This window comes from Citrus sinensis, chromosome 1 (genome assembly GCF_022201045.2).
Source record: "Citrus sinensis cultivar Valencia sweet orange chromosome 1, DVS_A1.0, whole genome shotgun sequence".
Lineage (NCBI taxonomy): Eukaryota > Viridiplantae > Streptophyta > Magnoliopsida > Sapindales > Rutaceae > Citrus > Citrus sinensis.
This window is the reverse complement of record NC_068556.1, coordinates 20,816,213-20,834,681: the sequence shown is the minus strand read 5'-3', so window position 1 is coordinate 20,834,681 and position 18,469 is coordinate 20,816,213. Positions and strand designations below refer to the sequence as shown.

At 36.7% G+C, this 18,469-nt stretch overlaps 4 protein-coding genes across 7 annotated transcripts; 3 read left to right on the top strand and 1 right to left on the bottom strand.

The window, feature by feature from the left end:
* Positions 1–155: 155 nt before the first annotated feature.
* On the top strand, positions 156–4,347 carry LOC102623208 (uncharacterized). 2 transcript variants are annotated; one of them, XM_006489390.4, is made up of 6 exons: positions 156–712; positions 1,750–1,885; positions 2,304–2,409; positions 2,550–2,667; positions 2,750–2,902; positions 3,912–4,347. In XM_006489390.4, the coding sequence occupies exons 3-6, from the start codon at positions 2,402–2,404 to the stop codon at positions 4,128–4,130; spliced, it is 498 nt and encodes a 165-aa protein (XP_006489453.2). In that variant the 5' UTR covers positions 156–712; positions 1,750–1,885; positions 2,304–2,401; the 3' UTR covers positions 4,131–4,347. The 2 variants fall into 2 exon arrangements, with proteins under 2 accessions (XP_006489453.2, XP_006489454.2); XM_006489391.4 differs by lacking the exon at positions 1,750–1,885.
* Positions 4,348–7,790: 3,443 nt separating this feature from the next.
* On the bottom strand, positions 7,791–9,293 carry LOC102623688 (EPIDERMAL PATTERNING FACTOR-like protein 4). Its single transcript, XM_006489392.4, has 2 exons — positions 8,535–9,293; positions 7,791–8,401 (listed from the first exon to the last, which is right to left on the bottom strand). Exons 1-2 carry the CDS (start codon positions 8,605–8,607, stop codon positions 8,187–8,189), a joined length of 288 nt encoding a protein of 95 aa, XP_006489455.2. The 5' UTR covers positions 8,608–9,293; the 3' UTR covers positions 7,791–8,186.
* Positions 9,294–11,655: 2,362 nt separating this feature from the next.
* LOC102623980 (protein TIFY 4B) lies at positions 11,656–15,736 on the top strand. Of its 3 annotated transcripts, XM_052440070.1 has the most exons (10): positions 11,658–12,033; positions 12,224–12,372; positions 12,487–12,617; positions 12,825–12,915; positions 13,002–13,173; positions 13,715–13,774; positions 14,673–14,736; positions 14,846–15,057; positions 15,143–15,165; positions 15,359–15,736. In XM_052440070.1, the coding sequence occupies exons 1-9, from the start codon at positions 11,910–11,912 to the stop codon at positions 15,157–15,159; spliced, it is 1,020 nt and encodes a 339-aa protein (XP_052296030.1). In that variant the 5' UTR covers positions 11,658–11,909; the 3' UTR covers positions 15,160–15,165; positions 15,359–15,736. The 3 variants fall into 3 exon arrangements, with proteins under 3 accessions (XP_052296031.1, XP_052296030.1, XP_052296027.1); XM_052440071.1 differs by lacking the exon at positions 15,143–15,165 and having other exon boundaries at positions 11,656–12,033; positions 12,224–12,352; positions 12,503–12,617; XM_052440067.1 differs by lacking the exon at positions 15,143–15,165 and having other exon boundaries at positions 11,669–12,033.
* A 283-nt stretch (positions 15,737–16,019) lies between these two features.
* LOC102624829 (acireductone dioxygenase 1) lies at positions 16,020–18,326 on the top strand. Its single transcript, XM_006489396.4, has 5 exons — positions 16,020–16,181; positions 16,272–16,359; positions 16,435–16,529; positions 17,674–17,913; positions 18,018–18,326. The coding sequence occupies exons 1-5, from the start codon at positions 16,170–16,172 to the stop codon at positions 18,144–18,146; spliced, it is 564 nt and encodes a 187-aa protein (XP_006489459.2). The 5' UTR covers positions 16,020–16,169; the 3' UTR covers positions 18,147–18,326.
* The last annotated feature ends 143 nt before the right edge of the window (positions 18,327–18,469 follow it).

Here is an 18,469-nt window from a genome sequence, read left to right as displayed (position 1 = left end):
AGCCAAAGTACTCATGACTGAGTTACTGACTGTTTGAGAAGATAAATCAAAAGTGGCAAAACTCATATGGATCCCAATCTTTTAATTTATTTCAGTCAGATTGCACATTCTACAACAATTATCACTCAGCCCTCTTTTTTTTGAAGGAATGTAAAAAATCTTAGATATTCGGTCCGGGTTTACCCGGCCCGCGCCGACTAAAAACAAACTCGTTTCCAACATAACAAACGACAAAAAGGAAAAGAAAACAAAAAAAAAAAAAAAATTCAACAGCGAAATCCCTGACTTGGTAAGCAGTAACCCCAAGTAAAACAAACATTGCAAACGCCACACACCAGCCGCCGACTATGCCTCAACAGCCGACAGCGGACAGCCACACCCTCAGTCCTCGGTGAGGACTCCTCACTACCTCACTCGCAGCCATCATCACCGCTGATCTTCGCATCCAAACTAAGAACGAAGGAGAGATTGAACAAAGAAAGAAGTCTAGTTATAGCCTTGAGAAGCAGTTCCCATCTTCGCCTGCCTGTTCACAATTGTTCCTTTCTCCCGGCCGATCTTCGCAAGCCCAGCACCCAGCAGGCAGCCAGCTAGTCACGCGAGTCGCGAGCACCAATACGCGTTGAACCTACCACCAGCAGCGCGACGCACGGACGCTAGCAGCAGCGAATCCGCTCTGCATTGAACACACCATACCCACGTGATCTTTGAGGTAGAAATCAGCCTCACTTTCTTTTTTTTTTCATTTCTTGTAGAAAAAAAAAATTTCTGTATTAATTTTGAATCTATATATACATACATATTATTTAGATTATAAAGTTACAATATTGGTTAATTTGATTGCATGCATATTAATTTCTGTATTAATTTTGCAATAAATATTAATGTGATTATAATTTATAAAGTTACAATTTGGTTAATTTGATTATATACATATTAATTTATGTATTACTTTTGCGATAATTGATCTTCACACTAAAGTTAGAATTTGATTAGGAAGCATCAATGCCGATTTTTAAATTGCATTACATGTTTATGCATTTAGATTTTCAACAAATTTGAAATTGTAATATTTATAATTTAACAGAATAAAGAAACTTTGCTGGCAAATTGTTACCTGCTCTAATTTTGGTGGTATATTGGATTAGTTTGTTTTTTGTATTAGTATTTATAGTTTATTATATTGTGTTGCTAGTGTTTTCTGGGTTGGATAATCATCTATAATTTAAGTGTGTGTGTGTGTTTTTTTTGAAATGTTTATAGCTTTATTAAAAAATTATAATAAAAAAATAAAAGCCCAAACTTGGCCCAGCCCGCTCAAGATTTTGATGGGCTTGGGCTTGAAAAAGCCCAGCCGGCCCATGCCCGCAGGCCGCAAATTGCCAATCCTACTGGCATAACATCTTTGTTCAAACTAGGATTGGCAAAACTTGGGTTCGGGTATCACAATGCTCAGACCCGATCTGGATGTAATCTTTAATTAAGTTTTTATACCTGAATTTTATTTTTTTTAATATTGTATATGTATACTTTTTTAAAATTTTTTTGTAATTTTATAATTTTTAAATTTATTTCAAAGAAATTAGACATGAAAATATAAACTTTAAATGTTTAAAACTTTATATGCGTAATAGATGAGTCAAATAAATATAAAATATTTAAAATAATATATATTAATAAAATCTGAGTTTTAGACTGAGTCTCCAAATTTATCAAGTGTTGTCTAAGACTGACTCAACTTCGTACCAGGGCCGGATAATCGCCAGGATCTGAACCGGGCGGATATTTTTACCACCTGTAGCTCAAACAAGAGAGAACCACAGGAAAAAAATAAAAAGACTCTTCACTGTCCTTCTATGAGACTATGACCATGATATCGGAAACGGTACAGTTTCAATCCAAATAAACTCTTTTATTTTGTGTTTTGCTTATGTTTCTGTATCAAAACAATCGTACGGGTATCTTTAATTTGCTTAATTTTTGGTCATCTTTTTAAGTCCTGCATGACAATAGATATTTGCCGTTGTAAAAAAAAAATAAAAGAAAGATATTTGCCGAAATTATTTTTATTCACCAAGTAAATGACATATAGTGATGTATTGATCTATTTAAATGTGAATGCAATACAAGGAACCGTCTTAACGTGAGGACAAGCTAGAGATATGATTGGTTTCATTTTGCATGCTTCATGTTCGACGAAATTCCTCAGCGAATGTTGTCTCCTCCACAAATGACAGTTATTTACATTACTTATTGCCTCAGATGGCTGACTTATATTTTTTGTTCTTTTGGGTTCATTGTAGGGAGGTAGATAAAAGCAGAATCTGGGGGGGACACTTGCTTATATATATGTACTAAAGGAGTTTATCATTACAGTTAATCAGACGAAATCATTTTCGTTATGAAGATGTATGTGCTTGCAATCTTATTCAATTGCACCTTATTTTTTGTTCAAATGAATTGAATTTTCTATGACAGCATAATTGTTCATATTTTTCTTAATTTTATCAGCATGTATTGTGTAGCTAAACAGCTTGAATGTCTTTCAGATTGGAAGCTAATGCCGGGCCACTTACCAATTTTGAAGTGTTTGATTTTCTGCGATCTAAAGGGGCTTCGAAGGACCCTACGCGAGTTCTTGTTCCAGTAACACCGTCTGAGTTCAAGGTTGAATTTTTTTCTCATTGATCTTCCAAGTCGTCATATTGTTATTGGATTAGAGTATTTTATTTCCAAACTTGTGCTGTAGGTTTATGATTATTTGGTGGAGAGTGCTGCTTGCAATCAAACAAGAAATATAATCAATGAGTTTCTAGAAAAGAGTAAAAAGTTCAAACTTGCAAAAGCCGAGATTCTCAATATCATCAACATCCGGCCGTCCTCCTTAGTTGAAGTAGACTCGGTAAATTTACTACCTCTCTCTGCTATATACTCTTCATTTTGCGTTGCTGTTTTATCAAATTCACAATATTTTCACACTATACCATTTTGTATATTGGAATACATCTAAGCATTCCATGCATGTTATTTGATTTATATCTTCTATGCCACAAATCAAGTAAGATTTGTGTGCAGCTGTGCATTGTTAATCTGATTTATTTTCATGAGTTGTTTCTGTACTTTAGTACAGCTATACATAGACCATTTTTGGGTCGTTTCCTTTTTTTATCAGACAACTTGGTCTGCGCATGTATTATCTTCCTTTCTCTTAACACACAGTTTCTGTTTTCTATCTGTTAAATGAAGAAAATTTTAGTCTGGGGTAAGGAATTGTTGACTCTACAACCCGAGTGGAAAGAATGGAATAATTGTTAATGCCAAAGTCATTAAAATTCTAAATTTTTTGTTTCTGGAAATTACTGCAGGCTAAATGATTTCTACAGAAAAATCGCTATGTTGAACACTCTGGAGTAAAATATTCTATGACCCATACATTGTGTGGTTGGTAGAGTCCAACTTCATGACCTGAAAATTTTATAAAAGTTAATGTGCTATGCTGTTTCTCCAGAAATTGACCATTAGCTGGACAGGGAATGGTTATATTGCCGGAATTTTATTTTCAAGAACAAGAAAATTAGCCATTTAAGTTTCTTTTAGAAACAACAAAAATTGTATTTTATTTGTAATATGTATGTTCAAATAGTATATCTTTCCATTATTCTTTTTATTCTGGAAGGAATACTAATTTTCTTTCATAAGATGCATACTTACATGCTATTGTAGTAATTTCAATCTAGAAAAGGTTTATTATCCTGCCGTGTTTGTATATAATGACTTTGGACTACATTTACAAAGACGTGGTTACTTTATAATAAGGATTGCTTGTATCTCTTCGCATTTATATCCTTATTCTTTTTGTCAAATTGGATTACTTTCCAATGCTTTATCTATGTTTGTTTAATATTTCTCAGATTATAGAGCAATGTGACACACGTTTTCAAGAAGAGGAACTCCAAGAGTTAGTTGATTTGGTTATAGAAGTGTTACCGCCTCTTCCAAACCAACCAAACGCCGCAGAAGAGGTAAATGAAGATGTACAAGGAGCTACAGAAAGAATGGATGGTGAAGGAATTAAAGGCGTTAATGATGAAAAAGCAGATGATGAACCAATGACTGAGTTGATGGGATAATGTGCCATACAGTTTGACTAAAAACTGATCAAATCAAGATTTTTGTGAATATTACCAGAAGTTTTTGGCATGCTAGCATCTAGAACTTGGCAAACTTGTAAGCAGAATAGTCTTAATTGGATGCTTTTGTTACATGTTGATGATACTATGTTGGTTTCCTGATTGCTTTGCATTTGGAGTAAATGAAATGGAGAGTGATTATCTCTTTGGTTTTACACTTTGAGTGTGCCATATACTAAGCTGCTTTTTTCCACAATCCACATAGAAAATGGGAAAATAGGAAACCCACCGAGATGAATAGCGCCTGAAGCTCAGCAGAATATTGAGAAAGGTCATATCCCATCGCATGATTATAATTACCTTATAACTTGCCCCAATTAGGCAAAGTCAAATTTATCATTCTCATGTGCATCAATCACAGAATCATGTGAGCAATTCATTCATTTTCTTTCGTCATTTTCTGTTCCAAAAGTCATAAGGATTGGAGTGATGGACAGATTTGACATGGGGGCACTAGCAAAAGCTTTGATAGATGAAAAGAGAGAGATCTTACAAAGTCTGCATTTTACCACCCACTCCATCATCCAGTCCAGTCCCAACACTGTCAAATCACATATCACTTCACCACCTAATCTTTCTTTTCCGAACTTTGATAGCCAAAGTTGATGCAAATGAATGTGGGCGTGGTGAGAGAGAAATCACGAAATGGGCAACCTGACTAGATCACGCACCGTATACCCCTCGGGATTTGAATACAGATCGGAGCTACCAAGCCCAACTCTTCACATCTTCTTGTCAACTTGTCTCACCTAATCCAGAAAAATAATTACTCCATTATTATTTTTATAAAAAAAAAGAGCAAAAAATATGAAAAAAAAAAAAAAAAAATGTTAGGTTTGGGTCTTGTGAAGGGACAGTTGAACAAGAGAGACATCATATGGAAAACGGAGGGTGGCTAGAATTCTCTGAGAACAGTCTATGAATATTGTCCCTTTGATTGACTTAAAGTGGGGCCCAAGGCCCAAGAGGGAGGTGGGGGCTACTCTATTTAATGCAAGACTGTGGAGGGGGTCTTTTCTTTTCCTACAGTCCTTTTTCATTTTCAAGTTGCCTTTTCAAATATAAACAACATTTCCACAAGCATGCACATACCAATACTAATTTGTGTCAACCAAAATTGCAAAGGCAGCAAACACTTGACCCCGCCCTCGTGCGTGGTACTAGACAGTAGACACTGATAATTTGCCTAAAAGTCTATGCTATTTCGACTGGGTTGCAGTGAAAGTAAACAAATATAGTAACACTACCATTAATAAAATATACGTTCTTCATTCTATCACTTTCTTGGGGTTTTAAGATTTTTGTAATCTTTATGTTTCTGGACACAGCTTTTGAGTACCGATATCTGTTTTTCCAAATTGTAAATCAATTGATATTACGATGTGACGGTGGGTGCCATGCCGCTTAATTTGGATGATAAGCGGTGCAAGAGAACTTGAAAATTAATTCAAATTTTGCCGAAAGCATATGTGGGGAAAATGTGTTCAGTTTCCACAAGCAATGTTACAGTCGGGACCTATCGTCCATATCTCATAAATGTGGACCAATAAGTACGAGATCTATTGCCAAAAGAAAGCTCACATACTTCATTTGATAGAGATTGAACTCAAGTTGGGATGAGCTTCTAATGATCCCATCCCATTAGTGATTATATTTCACAACAATTATGATCAGATAAACCCTAGTACAATATGGATGCATGCTTGTTTTGTTTTTGGGAATACACATATGGCCGTGTTGATGTAGTGGGAAATGGAATCTCAATGATCAAGAAGCTACAATACAATGCAAAGAACATAAGTTCTCGAGCTTCAAAAAGACAACAAATAATGTAGGAGTGGGTGTGGGGTCTTTTAATTAATCTTTTACTATTGTTCCTTGTACGTATTCCTTTTTTTTTTTTTAATATTGTTTATACAGGACTGTAGGTATTACAATTAATATTTACACACATATTCTACAATTGGGACCTTCATCGTGGTATGTACTCCTCTGAAGCGCTGCCCAAATTCTTCAAACCCTCTCAAATATTCGAGGGCTGTCCACTCTACTCACATTTCGTGAGGAATAGACTGGTTTCACTCAATTATGTGATAATTGAGGAAGGATTGTAAATAAGCCCCATAAATACTTTTATGGAGGCTCGAACCCTTGCACTCATTATTCTAAGTGCAAGGGCTCTCCCACTGGACCAAAGGCCTATTGATTTCCTGTACGTATTCCTTGATTCAGAAAAATTGCACCTCACATAGAAACAAAGCGAAATATATTTCGAATATTTTGATAACAAGAAAAGGATTGGAAAAAAAAAAGAAGAAGATAAAATTACATGAGCTTGGAAACAAATTGTGCCTCGTAAACCAACATTCCACATGCCAAGAAAGACTCGGAAAAAAAAAAAAAAAAAAACACTGTAAAACAGAGATTCTTTTTAGCCCATGCAGATGGGAAATACGACCCTTCTCTTCTTCTCCTTCTCTTGTGCTAAGCAAATTCAGAAAATGATTTTATTAAAATACACAGATAGATATAAATGCCGCATTGATGATATTCAAGGTAGAAATTTAAGTATTATACTTCTCTTCTGAGTTTTTACATGAACAACTAAAGATCAACGATTTGTTTCTAATCAAACATAATATAATAGGGAGAATTTTCATGATGGAAAAAAAATATTGCCTTCTAATTAAAGATTTTGACAAAGATCGTTAATTAATCCTAATCCCGTACCTCATCCGATCACTTTTCATGTCACAAAAAAAGTCCCCAGGCAACAATTGATGAATGTGACTTTCGACGGAAATGATAAAAATAATATGGGTTCTTTTTTTTTCTTAAATGAAACAACTGCGTGTGAGATAAAATCACTTAAGACTTTCAAAGTGCTTGACTAATTAAATATAAAAATGCTAATTAATTGTGAGTTTAAAGTAACAATAGCTAAATAATTAAACCTAATAACCAACAACTTGATTCCTTAATCCCAACATTATTGTTACATCATCCCATCCATCCATCCATCCATCACATCCGTCCAAAGGCAAAGGAATTTCGCGAAATCAGGAAGGGTGTCTTTGGAAACTAGAAATAAAGAGACTTTCAATGTACAACAAGTAGAGGGGGCCAACAAAAAAAAAAAAAAATCAAAATAGTCGTTGAGAAATGAATGCCTGCTGTCGTATCTTTCAACATTCAAAGAGAAAAGATCACGGAGTAAGAAAATAAAATGTCATATTCAAAAGTTCAACACACTAGAAAACAACAATGTCCCGTATTCCCATTACAAAATAATTCCCATGAATGCGATTGAAACAAGTGTCCTTTCTTTTCATTTATTTATTTTTATACCCTTTCATGAATCATCATCATGCATCATGTTCATCACACTTGAGAAAATTAATTTAAGGAGCAATGAATGAATATGCTTGCAGTGGTGGTACACAAATTTAAAACAAAACCCAGAAACATTTAAGAATACAAAGAAATCTCAGGTACTCAGGCGAATTTGTGCCCCTCGTGCACATACTTCTACTGAAAATCATACATTCATGAGTCATGACCATCAATGAAACTCAAAAACAGCAGTAACCCAGTAAAAGAGAAAAAAGAACTGATGTTCTTGTAAAAGAAAAGAGGCTCAACTGGTCATCTTAATTAATTACAAACTTTTACTTCCAGACTTGCATCAATGCAAGTGAAAGAGAGAAAAAAAAGAAAAAAAAAATTAATTAACAAGGAGATAAAAAGATCTCCCTTGATAATCTCTCCCACTTACAACTACAAGTGACTTACATTTCCAAAGTCCCCCTGTCCCCTCACAGGGAAAGCAAAATCATCATCATTATAGTAATAACGTTAATAATAATCATAATAATAACAAGTACATTCCTAATTTTTCATTTTTTCCCCCACCAAAATACTATGTTTGTTTATAGAGTAATAATATTATTTTTGGTTTTCAAATTGCTTCTTTTTCTTTTTTTTTAAGTATTTTAACTAGGGCATGAACAGCTTGTTGCCACACTTGCAGCGCCAGGCTTCTGGATAGTACTCTAATGGCATGCTCAAACCCGGCTGAATCGGGACGTGTACCGGCTTACAAGGCGAGCACCTCCCGCACTTGGACCTGCACGTGGGCGGCGACGAACCGGGTCCGCTGATCCGCTTCTGATCCAGAACCCTCGTCTCTTTCTCTTGCGCCCCGCCGGTTCCTGCACAAAAATTCCAAAACACACATTAATTTAATTCACCACACAATAACCAGACGCAGGTCAGGTGCAGGAACCCCGGTCACACATTCTGAATTAATATTGTTATTACGATTTATCATCAAGTGACACGTACCGAGTTGGGTTAGGACGAAGAAGAGGAATGTGAAGGCAGTGAAGGAAGAGAGCAGCCGGCGGTGACGCCACATCGCCTGAAGTGGAAATGGTGCAAGTTAGCAGTATCTAGACGCTTGAGTGTGCGTACTGTGTACTGAGCTCGAAGAGAAACAGTTCTGTAAGTTATAACAAAAGCGGAGGCCGGGACCAGGAGTGGGAATTGATTGAAATTTGAAGAGAGGAGTTTTGTTAAAGTGAATGTGTCTGTGTCTGTGACTGTGCGTGTGCGTGTGTGTGAATTTTACTGAGCTATTATTGCAAAGTTCTGCGTGTGACGGTGTGAGCGTGTGAGTGAGTCTAAGTCAATTAGTCAAAGAAAGAAACATGTTCAAGAGCTTTGATGAGAGAAGGAGGGGGCAGAATTTTTTATTTATTTATTTTTTTTTTTTTTGGGTTTTCGTGTTTGGCTAATGGGTAGCCCGGGGTCCACCGAAAGGGGGCTTGAATAATTGTGATTCGAGTTGAATTCAGTCCTCGGTGCTGCGTTTTAATTACGATTTTAACCGCCGTGTGAATGCCGATGGCGATGGGAGAGATATACTGTGGTGGCAACGAGCGTAATATTGAGGAAGAACCGGGGTGTTGAGGCGTACGGCTACAACAGCGCACGTGTGGTTGCGTTCGTGTGGGGAGAATGCTAGTGCTGTCGCGTACGGGTCGAACATCTGAGTCAAGGTCCTAACCCTAACCCCAACCCCAGCTAAGCCTAAACCATTATTGAATCCACCTTTTACTATGAACCTGAGGACGATGTGCCACAGCTATTAAGTTTTGACGTGGGACCCAATGGGTCAGAGCATTATAATTTTTTTTTTCCCTAGGACGTGGTTAATTGTTGCGGTAAAAAAGAAATAGGAAGCAAAGCATAGCAGGTTTAGTCTGTCTAGCTCTAGTGTGTGTGTGTGTCTCTGTGTATTACGTAATAAATGAAATGAAATGAAAGATCACTGTCTTTTTCACTGTAGCTGCGGGCCTCACGGCAGTTGGTGGGGTTTGGTGGCATTTAAGGCGAAAGGACTGTGAGCGGAGCAAGGGCTCTGGTTCAGGGCTTTGGAATGGTTAGCCGGCTCATCTGGGTTCGAAATGGCAAACCGCCAAGGTTTTGGTACCAGATAAAGCAATGAAGCAAACTTCGAAAAACTGACATTACTATCTCTGGACTCTGAAGAAATTAATCAACAAGGCTTGGGTTCATTCCATGTTTCTTTTGTGGGTCTTTTGGACCGTCGAAATTGTTTGTCATATTTCTTTTTTTCAAGGCGTGTGCAAGAAAAAAAAAATTATAATGAAATTGATTCTCTGTTTGATTTTTTTTTAAAATAAAAATAAAAAAAGTAAAAACTTGGTTCGCTCACTCTATTGATTCGAGTCAAGATCGGTTGCGATCTGGCGGTTGAAATTAGTTGCAGACATCTACACTTTTTTCGCACTGCAATAAATGACGGTGAATCTTTGATTTCAAGGGAGGGCTATACGATCCGATGAATACACGCACGAGTGCACGTATGTAAGTGAACAGAGAGGATAAAAATGAATAATTACGGTTTACGGGCCAACTGTAAACAGAAAGCGGGCCTAAAGTTGGACTGAGCTGAGTATGACTGAGCAGGTTAGGATAGGTTTAGGCCCCCTGATTTTGAAAGTGGCCCCTACTACAGGGACAAACTAGGGCAGGTTCAGGAAGCAACCATTGCCTTTTTAGGTGTTGGTTTTTGCAGAAACATCGGGTTTCAAAAACTCGATAGGGACACTTCGCCTTCACAAACAAAGGACTCCTTTCATCCCCTTTTTTTCATAATGAGTTTTCAAAATTTTTTTTTTTTTTTGTTTTTCTCTATCATTTGGGCCTAAAATAACACTCAAAAGCCCAACAAACACATTTTTTTTTGGTTGTTTATTTATTATTCTTTCCACTGTTGTTTAGTGGTTTTCATTTTTTATTTTATTTTTATTTTTTTGGCATAAAATGCGGTCTTTGAAGTTGACATGGGTCTTTTACAAGATGCTCATATCGAATGGTAGGTAGAGGTGATGGCGCATGGAAGGGATGGGGGCCTGCAATTGTTTTCGAAAATTTGTTCTTAAAATATAAAGGCAAATAAGAATAATATTGTGGTTCGTGATTATGTATCCGGTCATGAGAATTTTTTTCTTTTAAATGAGAAATTTATGTGTATGCTACTAATTGATTCAGTTGATAGTAATTTTTGGGTGGTATAAGACACTGAAATTCAAATATCACTCATATAATGGTATGGAATTAATTTGTTTACACGAGTTATTTTAAAAAGAGAAAAACATTAAAGAAAAAAAAAAGGGAAGACAACTTTCAAGTACTATTTTGTGGCGAGTATAATGCAAAATCACTATAACATTATGTTTTTTAAAAAAATTAAATTTTATATTTTAAAATAGAGTACCATGTGCATTGTGGTACGAAACAACCTCCTAGGATGCAGGTTCTGTGTTTGAATATTTGCTAGTGCGCATCTATGCATGCATTACTAATAATAATAACAATAATAATAAAGTAACATAAAAAAAAGTGGAATAATATTATTTAACGGCAACTAAATTTTCTCGGGAACAAAATTTCGAATAATTCAATTTAGTGCCACTACAAAAACTTTTACTAGTTAAATAAACTAACACACACATATAAAAATAAGGTAACAATATTAAATTTCCAAACAGTGGTTTAATGCTTGCCAGCTAACATTAATTAATCAATTGAATGATGAAATAAAATAATAAATAATTTTACGTATTACAGCATCAATTACCGAATAAATGAGTGTCTATTCAACAAAAAGAAAAAAAAAATCTTTCTGTTTTTACTGTTTTCTTCTTTATAAAATTTCTCGATAAAACCATGAAGTTTCCATTCCCCAGCTCGTGCGCGTAACCTAAGTTTCTGCTAAACGACAGGAGACGATTTTCCTAATCCCTCGGCGCTGAGTGAGTAGACCACCAAGGTCAAGATATTCTTAAAGCCGCGATTTTCAACGTTCTTTAGTGGCAAGGAGGCAATTTAACAGAATAATTAAGTCCAATATTGTCCCGTAATAATAATTACTTTGTCTAAAACAACCCAGACAGCTCACTACGTGGCACTCTAGGGTGCACCGCAGCGCCTAAAAAGCTCCCCCTCTCACAAAGGCAAAGGCGCCGCGGCCACATTCTCTCTCAACCCCTCGCCACTCACACACGCTCGCTCACTCTTCTCTGCTTCGCTTTCACCCCTTTAAACTTCTGTAATTGCCACCAAAACTGTCCAAATCACTGCCGCTGAGTGGCGTGCGTGAGTTAACGGAGAAAATCTGGACGGAATCTGATGGACGTGGACGGTGGCGTGACGTCGTGCCGGTCAATACTCGAGAAACCTCTCAGTCAGCTCACTGAAGAGGACATTACGCAGCTCACACGCGAAGATTGCCGCAAATTTCTCAAGGAGAAAGGTGAAATCACTGAAACAGTTTCTTCTTTTTTTTCCATTTTTGCCCTTCCACTCTTTCCATATTTTTCCGGTACCTGAGCTGAAGGTCTGTAAGTAGTGACGCTTTACAAATTAAAAATAAGAAGGCATTAAAGAGAAATCAATTAACAAATTGATTCTGTTGTCAAATGTATGGACACGTGGCGGAACAGGAATGCGCAGACCATCGTGGAACAAATCGCAGGCGATCCAGCAGGTGATCTCTCTCAAAGCTTTGCTCGAGTCCAGCGGCGATTCCGGCTCAGGTGTTTTACGCAGAGTACTCGTCTCGCCTCCGGAAAGTATGCCGCCGCGCGTGAATGTATGCTGTAACTAATTTTTATATATATACACACACGCGCGCATATGTATTTTTTGGTTTTTTTGCATGAAGTAGTATATGGTTATTGTTCAAATAATAATGTTATGTCTGTAGGTGACTTCAAATTCAGCTGATTTAGTAAAGGAACCGACCATCTCAGTTTCTGGAGACCAAAACAGTGCATATAGGCGGAAGTACCCTCGCAACTGTGCTGTTGATGCAGATAACAAGACCATCTCTAACAGGTGCATTTGGGTAGTACTTTTGTTCTGGATGATATGCTTTTAATATTAAAAATGCACATTAACTAGTCAAGAAACTAATGATTGAGTTTGCTTTTGTTGTTTGAATTTGATTATTTTCCTAGATCCCTGTATGTCTGGTAAAGCTTTTGGATTAAGAGTGAGAGACTTGTGGGAACTGATCAGAAGTATATTGAAATGTGATTGCAGAAATCCCTGTGAAGCAAATGGGTCCATAGGGCAGATGACGATTTTCTATTGTGGCAAGGTGAACGTGTACGAAGGAGTGCCAACTGATAAGGTAATGCAGCCTGGTCTTTACATGGATAGCTGGAGATAAGAATGATACGAGTTGGTCTTCCAATGTATCCAAATATGGGTTTGCAGGCACAGGAGATTATGCACCTTGCAGCAACTCCAATTGATTTTTCCCAGAACGGTTCATTTGGTGGAATTACGGCATATAGGGCCATTCCATGCCATTTACAAGTGACAAGCAACAGACATGTGTCTCTCCCTCTTCGTCCTGCTGCCATGATCTCTCAGTTCATGCAAACAGGTAAGAGTTTAAGATGGAAGTATTGATTGCCCAACTCTTTTTAAATTTCAAGATCTTTGTGGTTTGAAGAAGTTGTTGCTTATATTGGTCTGAACTGTTCTAGACTCTGCACTGGATACCTCTAGATTCCTCCCTCTTCTCATACTTGGGACATGGCTTTTCTTGTTGACAAACCATACAGTTTTCTCAGTAGAAAGAGAAGGCATCTTTATGTTTTGCACGGAGTCATTGTCCATTGCAAAGACTTCTGGCTTACCTATTCTTCACTTCAGTTATGTCAACTTCCACACCAAATGGAAAACAAAATTCTTCAATAGTTATTTGGATCACTTTCCTAAATCCTCTGTTATAAAGTATTGCACTCTATGTTATTTTTCTCAATGTTTTACCGCCATAGATAATATTTAAGTCTTTGCTGCTCTGAAGAGAACAGTATTCATCCACTTACATAATGATGGTTCCAATGTCATTGCTAAAATTACTATAATGATATTCATTTTAACATACTTAACTTTGTGGTGGTTATGATTGACTTTTGCAGGGAAGATAGCAGATTATTCTCAGGAGTATAGGGAGAAAGCGATTAGTACTCATGACTCTGGTATAGAATTTGTTGCTAATTTTTTTTTATGGAATTTTGTACATGCAGAATGCTTTCACAGTCGTCTTTCAGAGTGATATTACATATAATAGTTGTCTTGATTGGGAAATTATATTAATTCCAGTGATCTTGCTTGAGATGGTGTAGAATTCAAATTTCGACGATTTACATCTGTAGCCAAATAAGAGAAAATTCAATACCTTACTTCAACGAATTCATAAAATTCATGGGCCTTCTGTGGGAGCGTGTTTTCTCAAAATGCATGCAAATCTTTGATGATCTTAAACACGACACTGGAGCAATGTACTAAACAGTTTGCTATTATGACCTCCATGCATGCGGATTGCCTAAATTGGTTTCCCCATCTCATAGAAATGTAAAAGGCTCGTGATATTCCCCAAGGTGTTTGAGCTCCTCCTGGGCAGTCAGATCACCAGACTAACTGATCCCCATCAAGAGAAGGAAGCTGAACCTTGTTCTATGTTACACCATTCAAGTTGTACCATAGTCCTGTGCAAAATGATAACTGCAACCTCAGCCTTGGGAAATGATCTTCGAAACTAACTCCTGTTCTCCAATCACCAGTAGCAATATTTCACCACTAGTCAACATTTTTTCCTCAAGCTCTGTGTCTGGAAAAAGTCTTCAGCACTGCAGTTTCCTTTTATCTTTGCAGTTAAAAGGCACGCCTAGACACAATTGTTACAATTGTTTTATTTATTAAGGATACCTATTTGAGAAGCATAGCCGAAATTTATAGCATAAATAGAACTTCAGCCTGAGCCGTAGGATGCTAACTGTCATACATTTGAGGGCTAGATAACTCAATAAGCTTTCCTTGTAATTTATGAGAATCATTAGCCATTATTATGTCTATTTACATTTTCTCTTTCTTAAGATGTGGATGGTCAGGTTAACCGAAAAGTCTCGTTGCAGAGGTATCTTGAAAAGCGAAAAGACAGGTGCTTTCAGTAACTAACATATTGTTCACTCGATGGCACTGATAATCTAGTTTTTCATGTTCTCGAATGAATGTTTCTTCTTAACATTTTGCTCATGTTGATGCTATAGGGGAAGGTTTTTCAAGGGAAAGAAAAATACAGGACCAACTCCTAGTTTGGAGATGTACCTGAACCATCCGGGGAAGACACATGCCTCCAATGGACAACAGAGCCAGAGCAACACAAGCTCTCCGACCCAGCCTGAGTTGTCCAACACATTGGGGACCTCCCCAGACAACCAGGCAAAGACTGTCATGCTTCCGGTTGATCTCAACAATGAAGGTAGTCTAAGAAGTTCTATTCATGAATGATTGAGGGCTTAAAATATGAACAACTTTTGGTAATTCACAAATTTTTATGCTTACAGATAATGGCAGTGGATAGTCGGATGTATGGTTTCTTTTGGTTGCTGTTTACCATATGAAAGTGCTGAATTTTTATTTTATTGCCAAGGATATCGAAGGATTGTGTATTTAGTCATCTTGCATGCCATTTTATCAATAAGCATGAGGAAACTTAGTTAATAATAGAGCAAAGATATGTATGAATATTTCATATGTTTTCTTCGTTGCCTGCGCTACAGATATTCAAGACTGTAGCATTTTGAAATAGTCATATGGAGCTGGGATACATAGCCATTTGTGAGAAGCTGGAAAAGAAGGAAAAGTGAGACTATATATTAACATCATTCATCAACCCGTCTTCCCCTTTACATGACTTTGGCTGCTGTATTGCGGACGAGTTTTCTTTACTGGTTTATTAGATTCTACGGAAAGAGTTTTCTTCAGGTGGTGGGAGTTTTATAGCAGGACTATGATCAATTTTGTAATTATGAAAAATATCTTAGTGTTATCAGGAATTTCTTGGCTTTAAAATATGAAGCTAGATGCAATCATATAAAACTGATAACGATGAATATATTTATAAAATGTTGGCTTATTAGTCCACTTTTACCTTATTACTCTCTTTTGTTTTTGTTTTTGTTTTTTCATCTTTGAAGTGTAAATATTATAAGAACTTTATATTAACTCATATTTATTCATAGAATTGGACATGATGCCATTAAATTATTTATTTTTGTGGCACGGAAAAAAAAAATCAAGTTTCTCCAATCGACATGTATAAGCCACAGGAAAAAAAAAAAAAAGAGGAAAATTCCAGTAAAAACAAAAATAATTGACAAAATGCAGTGAAAAAGGATTTCTGGTAGGCGCCAAAACTGATATTTAATAGGCTTTGATTTAAAAACCACAAATAAACCGGAGGAGATCGAGCCATACACGTGGCCAACTCTAGTAACATAACTAAACAACTTAAATCAACCACAGTTCACAACTCTTCTATACCCGCGGCAGTTTCCGAGTTCAGGCTGGAAGAGTGAGTTCTAGTTACCGATGGCTCTCGAGGTGAGTTGTCATTATACCGAGTCATCCTTTGCTCAGTCTGAGTCTTCAGTGACATTTCTAATATCAAAAGTGAAATATGAATTTAATCAGGCGTGGTTTATGGATGAAAGTAGTCAAGACCAACGGCTCCCTCACCACCGCAACCCGAAGCAATTCGTATCGTTGGACCAATTGGCAGGTATTTAAATTATCTCTTGATTCAATTTATTCATTCACTTATTTTATTTTGGTAACAAATTTTTGAAACATGCAGAATTGGGAGTGCTGTACTGGCGCTTGAACCCGGAAAACTATGAGAACGATGAGGAATTGCAGAAGATCAGAGAAGCAAGAGGTTACAGTTACATGGTACTTAAATGTTCTGAGTCTCATTTTTGCTTTATTATTTTCTAATTTTTCCATTCATACAAGGCTCTATTGGGTGCCGTGGGTTGGCTTGAAGGTCACGGCTGCTGTGAATGAGAGCTTAGCCCATGAGGAGTATAATTGTCTTTTTGATAAAATTGGGTAATATACGTTTTTTTTCAAAAAAAAAATTTAGCAACTGTGTGATTAAATCAATTTTGTTCCAAGACAAAGGTACAAGTATTCACTTGACACTTTGGCATCTTTGTTGTGGCCGCCAAAGTTAAGATGCCAAAAGTTTTTGGTAGACACTTGCGGCTCGGTTTTAGCAACATATCTGATTATTTTTCACAGCTAAAATTATAAGCATAATGCAATATTTTTGTGCTTTCATCTGAAAATAGCTATGGCTTTTAAGCCACAACTCCTTAATACCAAGCCGAAGTCTAAACTATTGAATTTCAGTGCAAGATAAAAGAAATTGAATTCAACTGTCCAAGTAGTTTTGAACTGGCGTGACCATTGTATTTAACAGTAGTAATATAGGAAGAAATATGAGATGTAACTGACAACAATTTCATATTTAGACTTGACCTCAGAGATTTGACAAAAGCTTGGTTTTGAGATTTGAGGTGAAATGAGAGTTGAAGTCGGTAATATTTAATACATGCCGTCTGTATTGTAATTTCTGATTTTAATCAAGATATTTCTCCAAATTTACAATTTTTGTTAAAACTTCATAAGTAAAGGAGCCTTGAATTATGATTGAAATCAAATGGGTGACAAATGAGTTTGGTTGAATTCAGCTTTAGCAATTTGATGGATATTTGGTTGCGTGGAGCCTTGTTTCAGCTGTAAAGTATAATAGCTAAGAATTAGAAGGGGAGGCAATTTTTTTATGCAATGAGTGGGCTGGTGAAATGTTCTTTGGTTTTTGAAGGTCAATGACTAGTAGAGTTTTTGTGGATTTATTTCTTTTGTTCGAGGGAAAAAGATAAATTGAAAATAAATTGAAGTCTTTTCTGACTTGGTGGCCTATATAAGGTGCTTGGTGAATGCTTTGTACTCCTGCCTAACATTATTTACAGAGGTTTGGTTTCTGTCAGTAACTTTCACTGACTGATCGATCATCTTGTTGCTTTTGCAGGATTTGCTTGATTTATGTCCGGAGAAAGTGACTAACTATGAGGAGAAGCTGAAGAACTTTTACACGGAGCACATCCATGCCGACGAAGAGATACGCTACTGTTTGGAAGGAAGTGGATATTTTGATGTTAGAGACGAGAGTGATCAGTGGATTCGAATCTGGATCAAAGCGGGTGATCTAATCGTTCTGCCAGCTGGAATCTACCATCGTTTCACTCTTGACACTAGTAACTATGTTAAGGTAATGCAAATTTTAAGTTATGGTGTGCAAAGACAAAGTGATCAATGAATGCAATGGTTGGTTAATTAGAATTTAGAGCTATTGATTGACTCGTTGATGTGCAGTTGATGAGGTTGTTTGTGGGAGAACCAGTGTGGACGGCATATAATCGGCCACAGGAGGATCATCCTGCCAGAAAGGAGTACATCAAAGGTTTGACTGGGCAGGCAGGGGTGCCAGTTGAAGCTCATTAGAGTTTGAGAGTACTTTACCATTTACACTTGTGTATGTGTATGTTAATGTAACTATATTTATATAGACTTCTGATAAACCACATTTAGCTAAACCTTATGTCTATGCATTTGGTGCTTTGATGAGATTTAATATACAGCAGCTTAATGCTGGCAAATGCATACTATTTACCATAAATTAAATCATTGATCTTTTGCTTGTACTATAAAATTTCACCGATCGAAATAAGTCACCTTATGAAAAAGTTCCAGAAAAATCGAATGAAATAGAATCTAAAGAGCAAAGGGTTACATTTAATCTTGTGAGTGGAAAGGATAATGTTTAC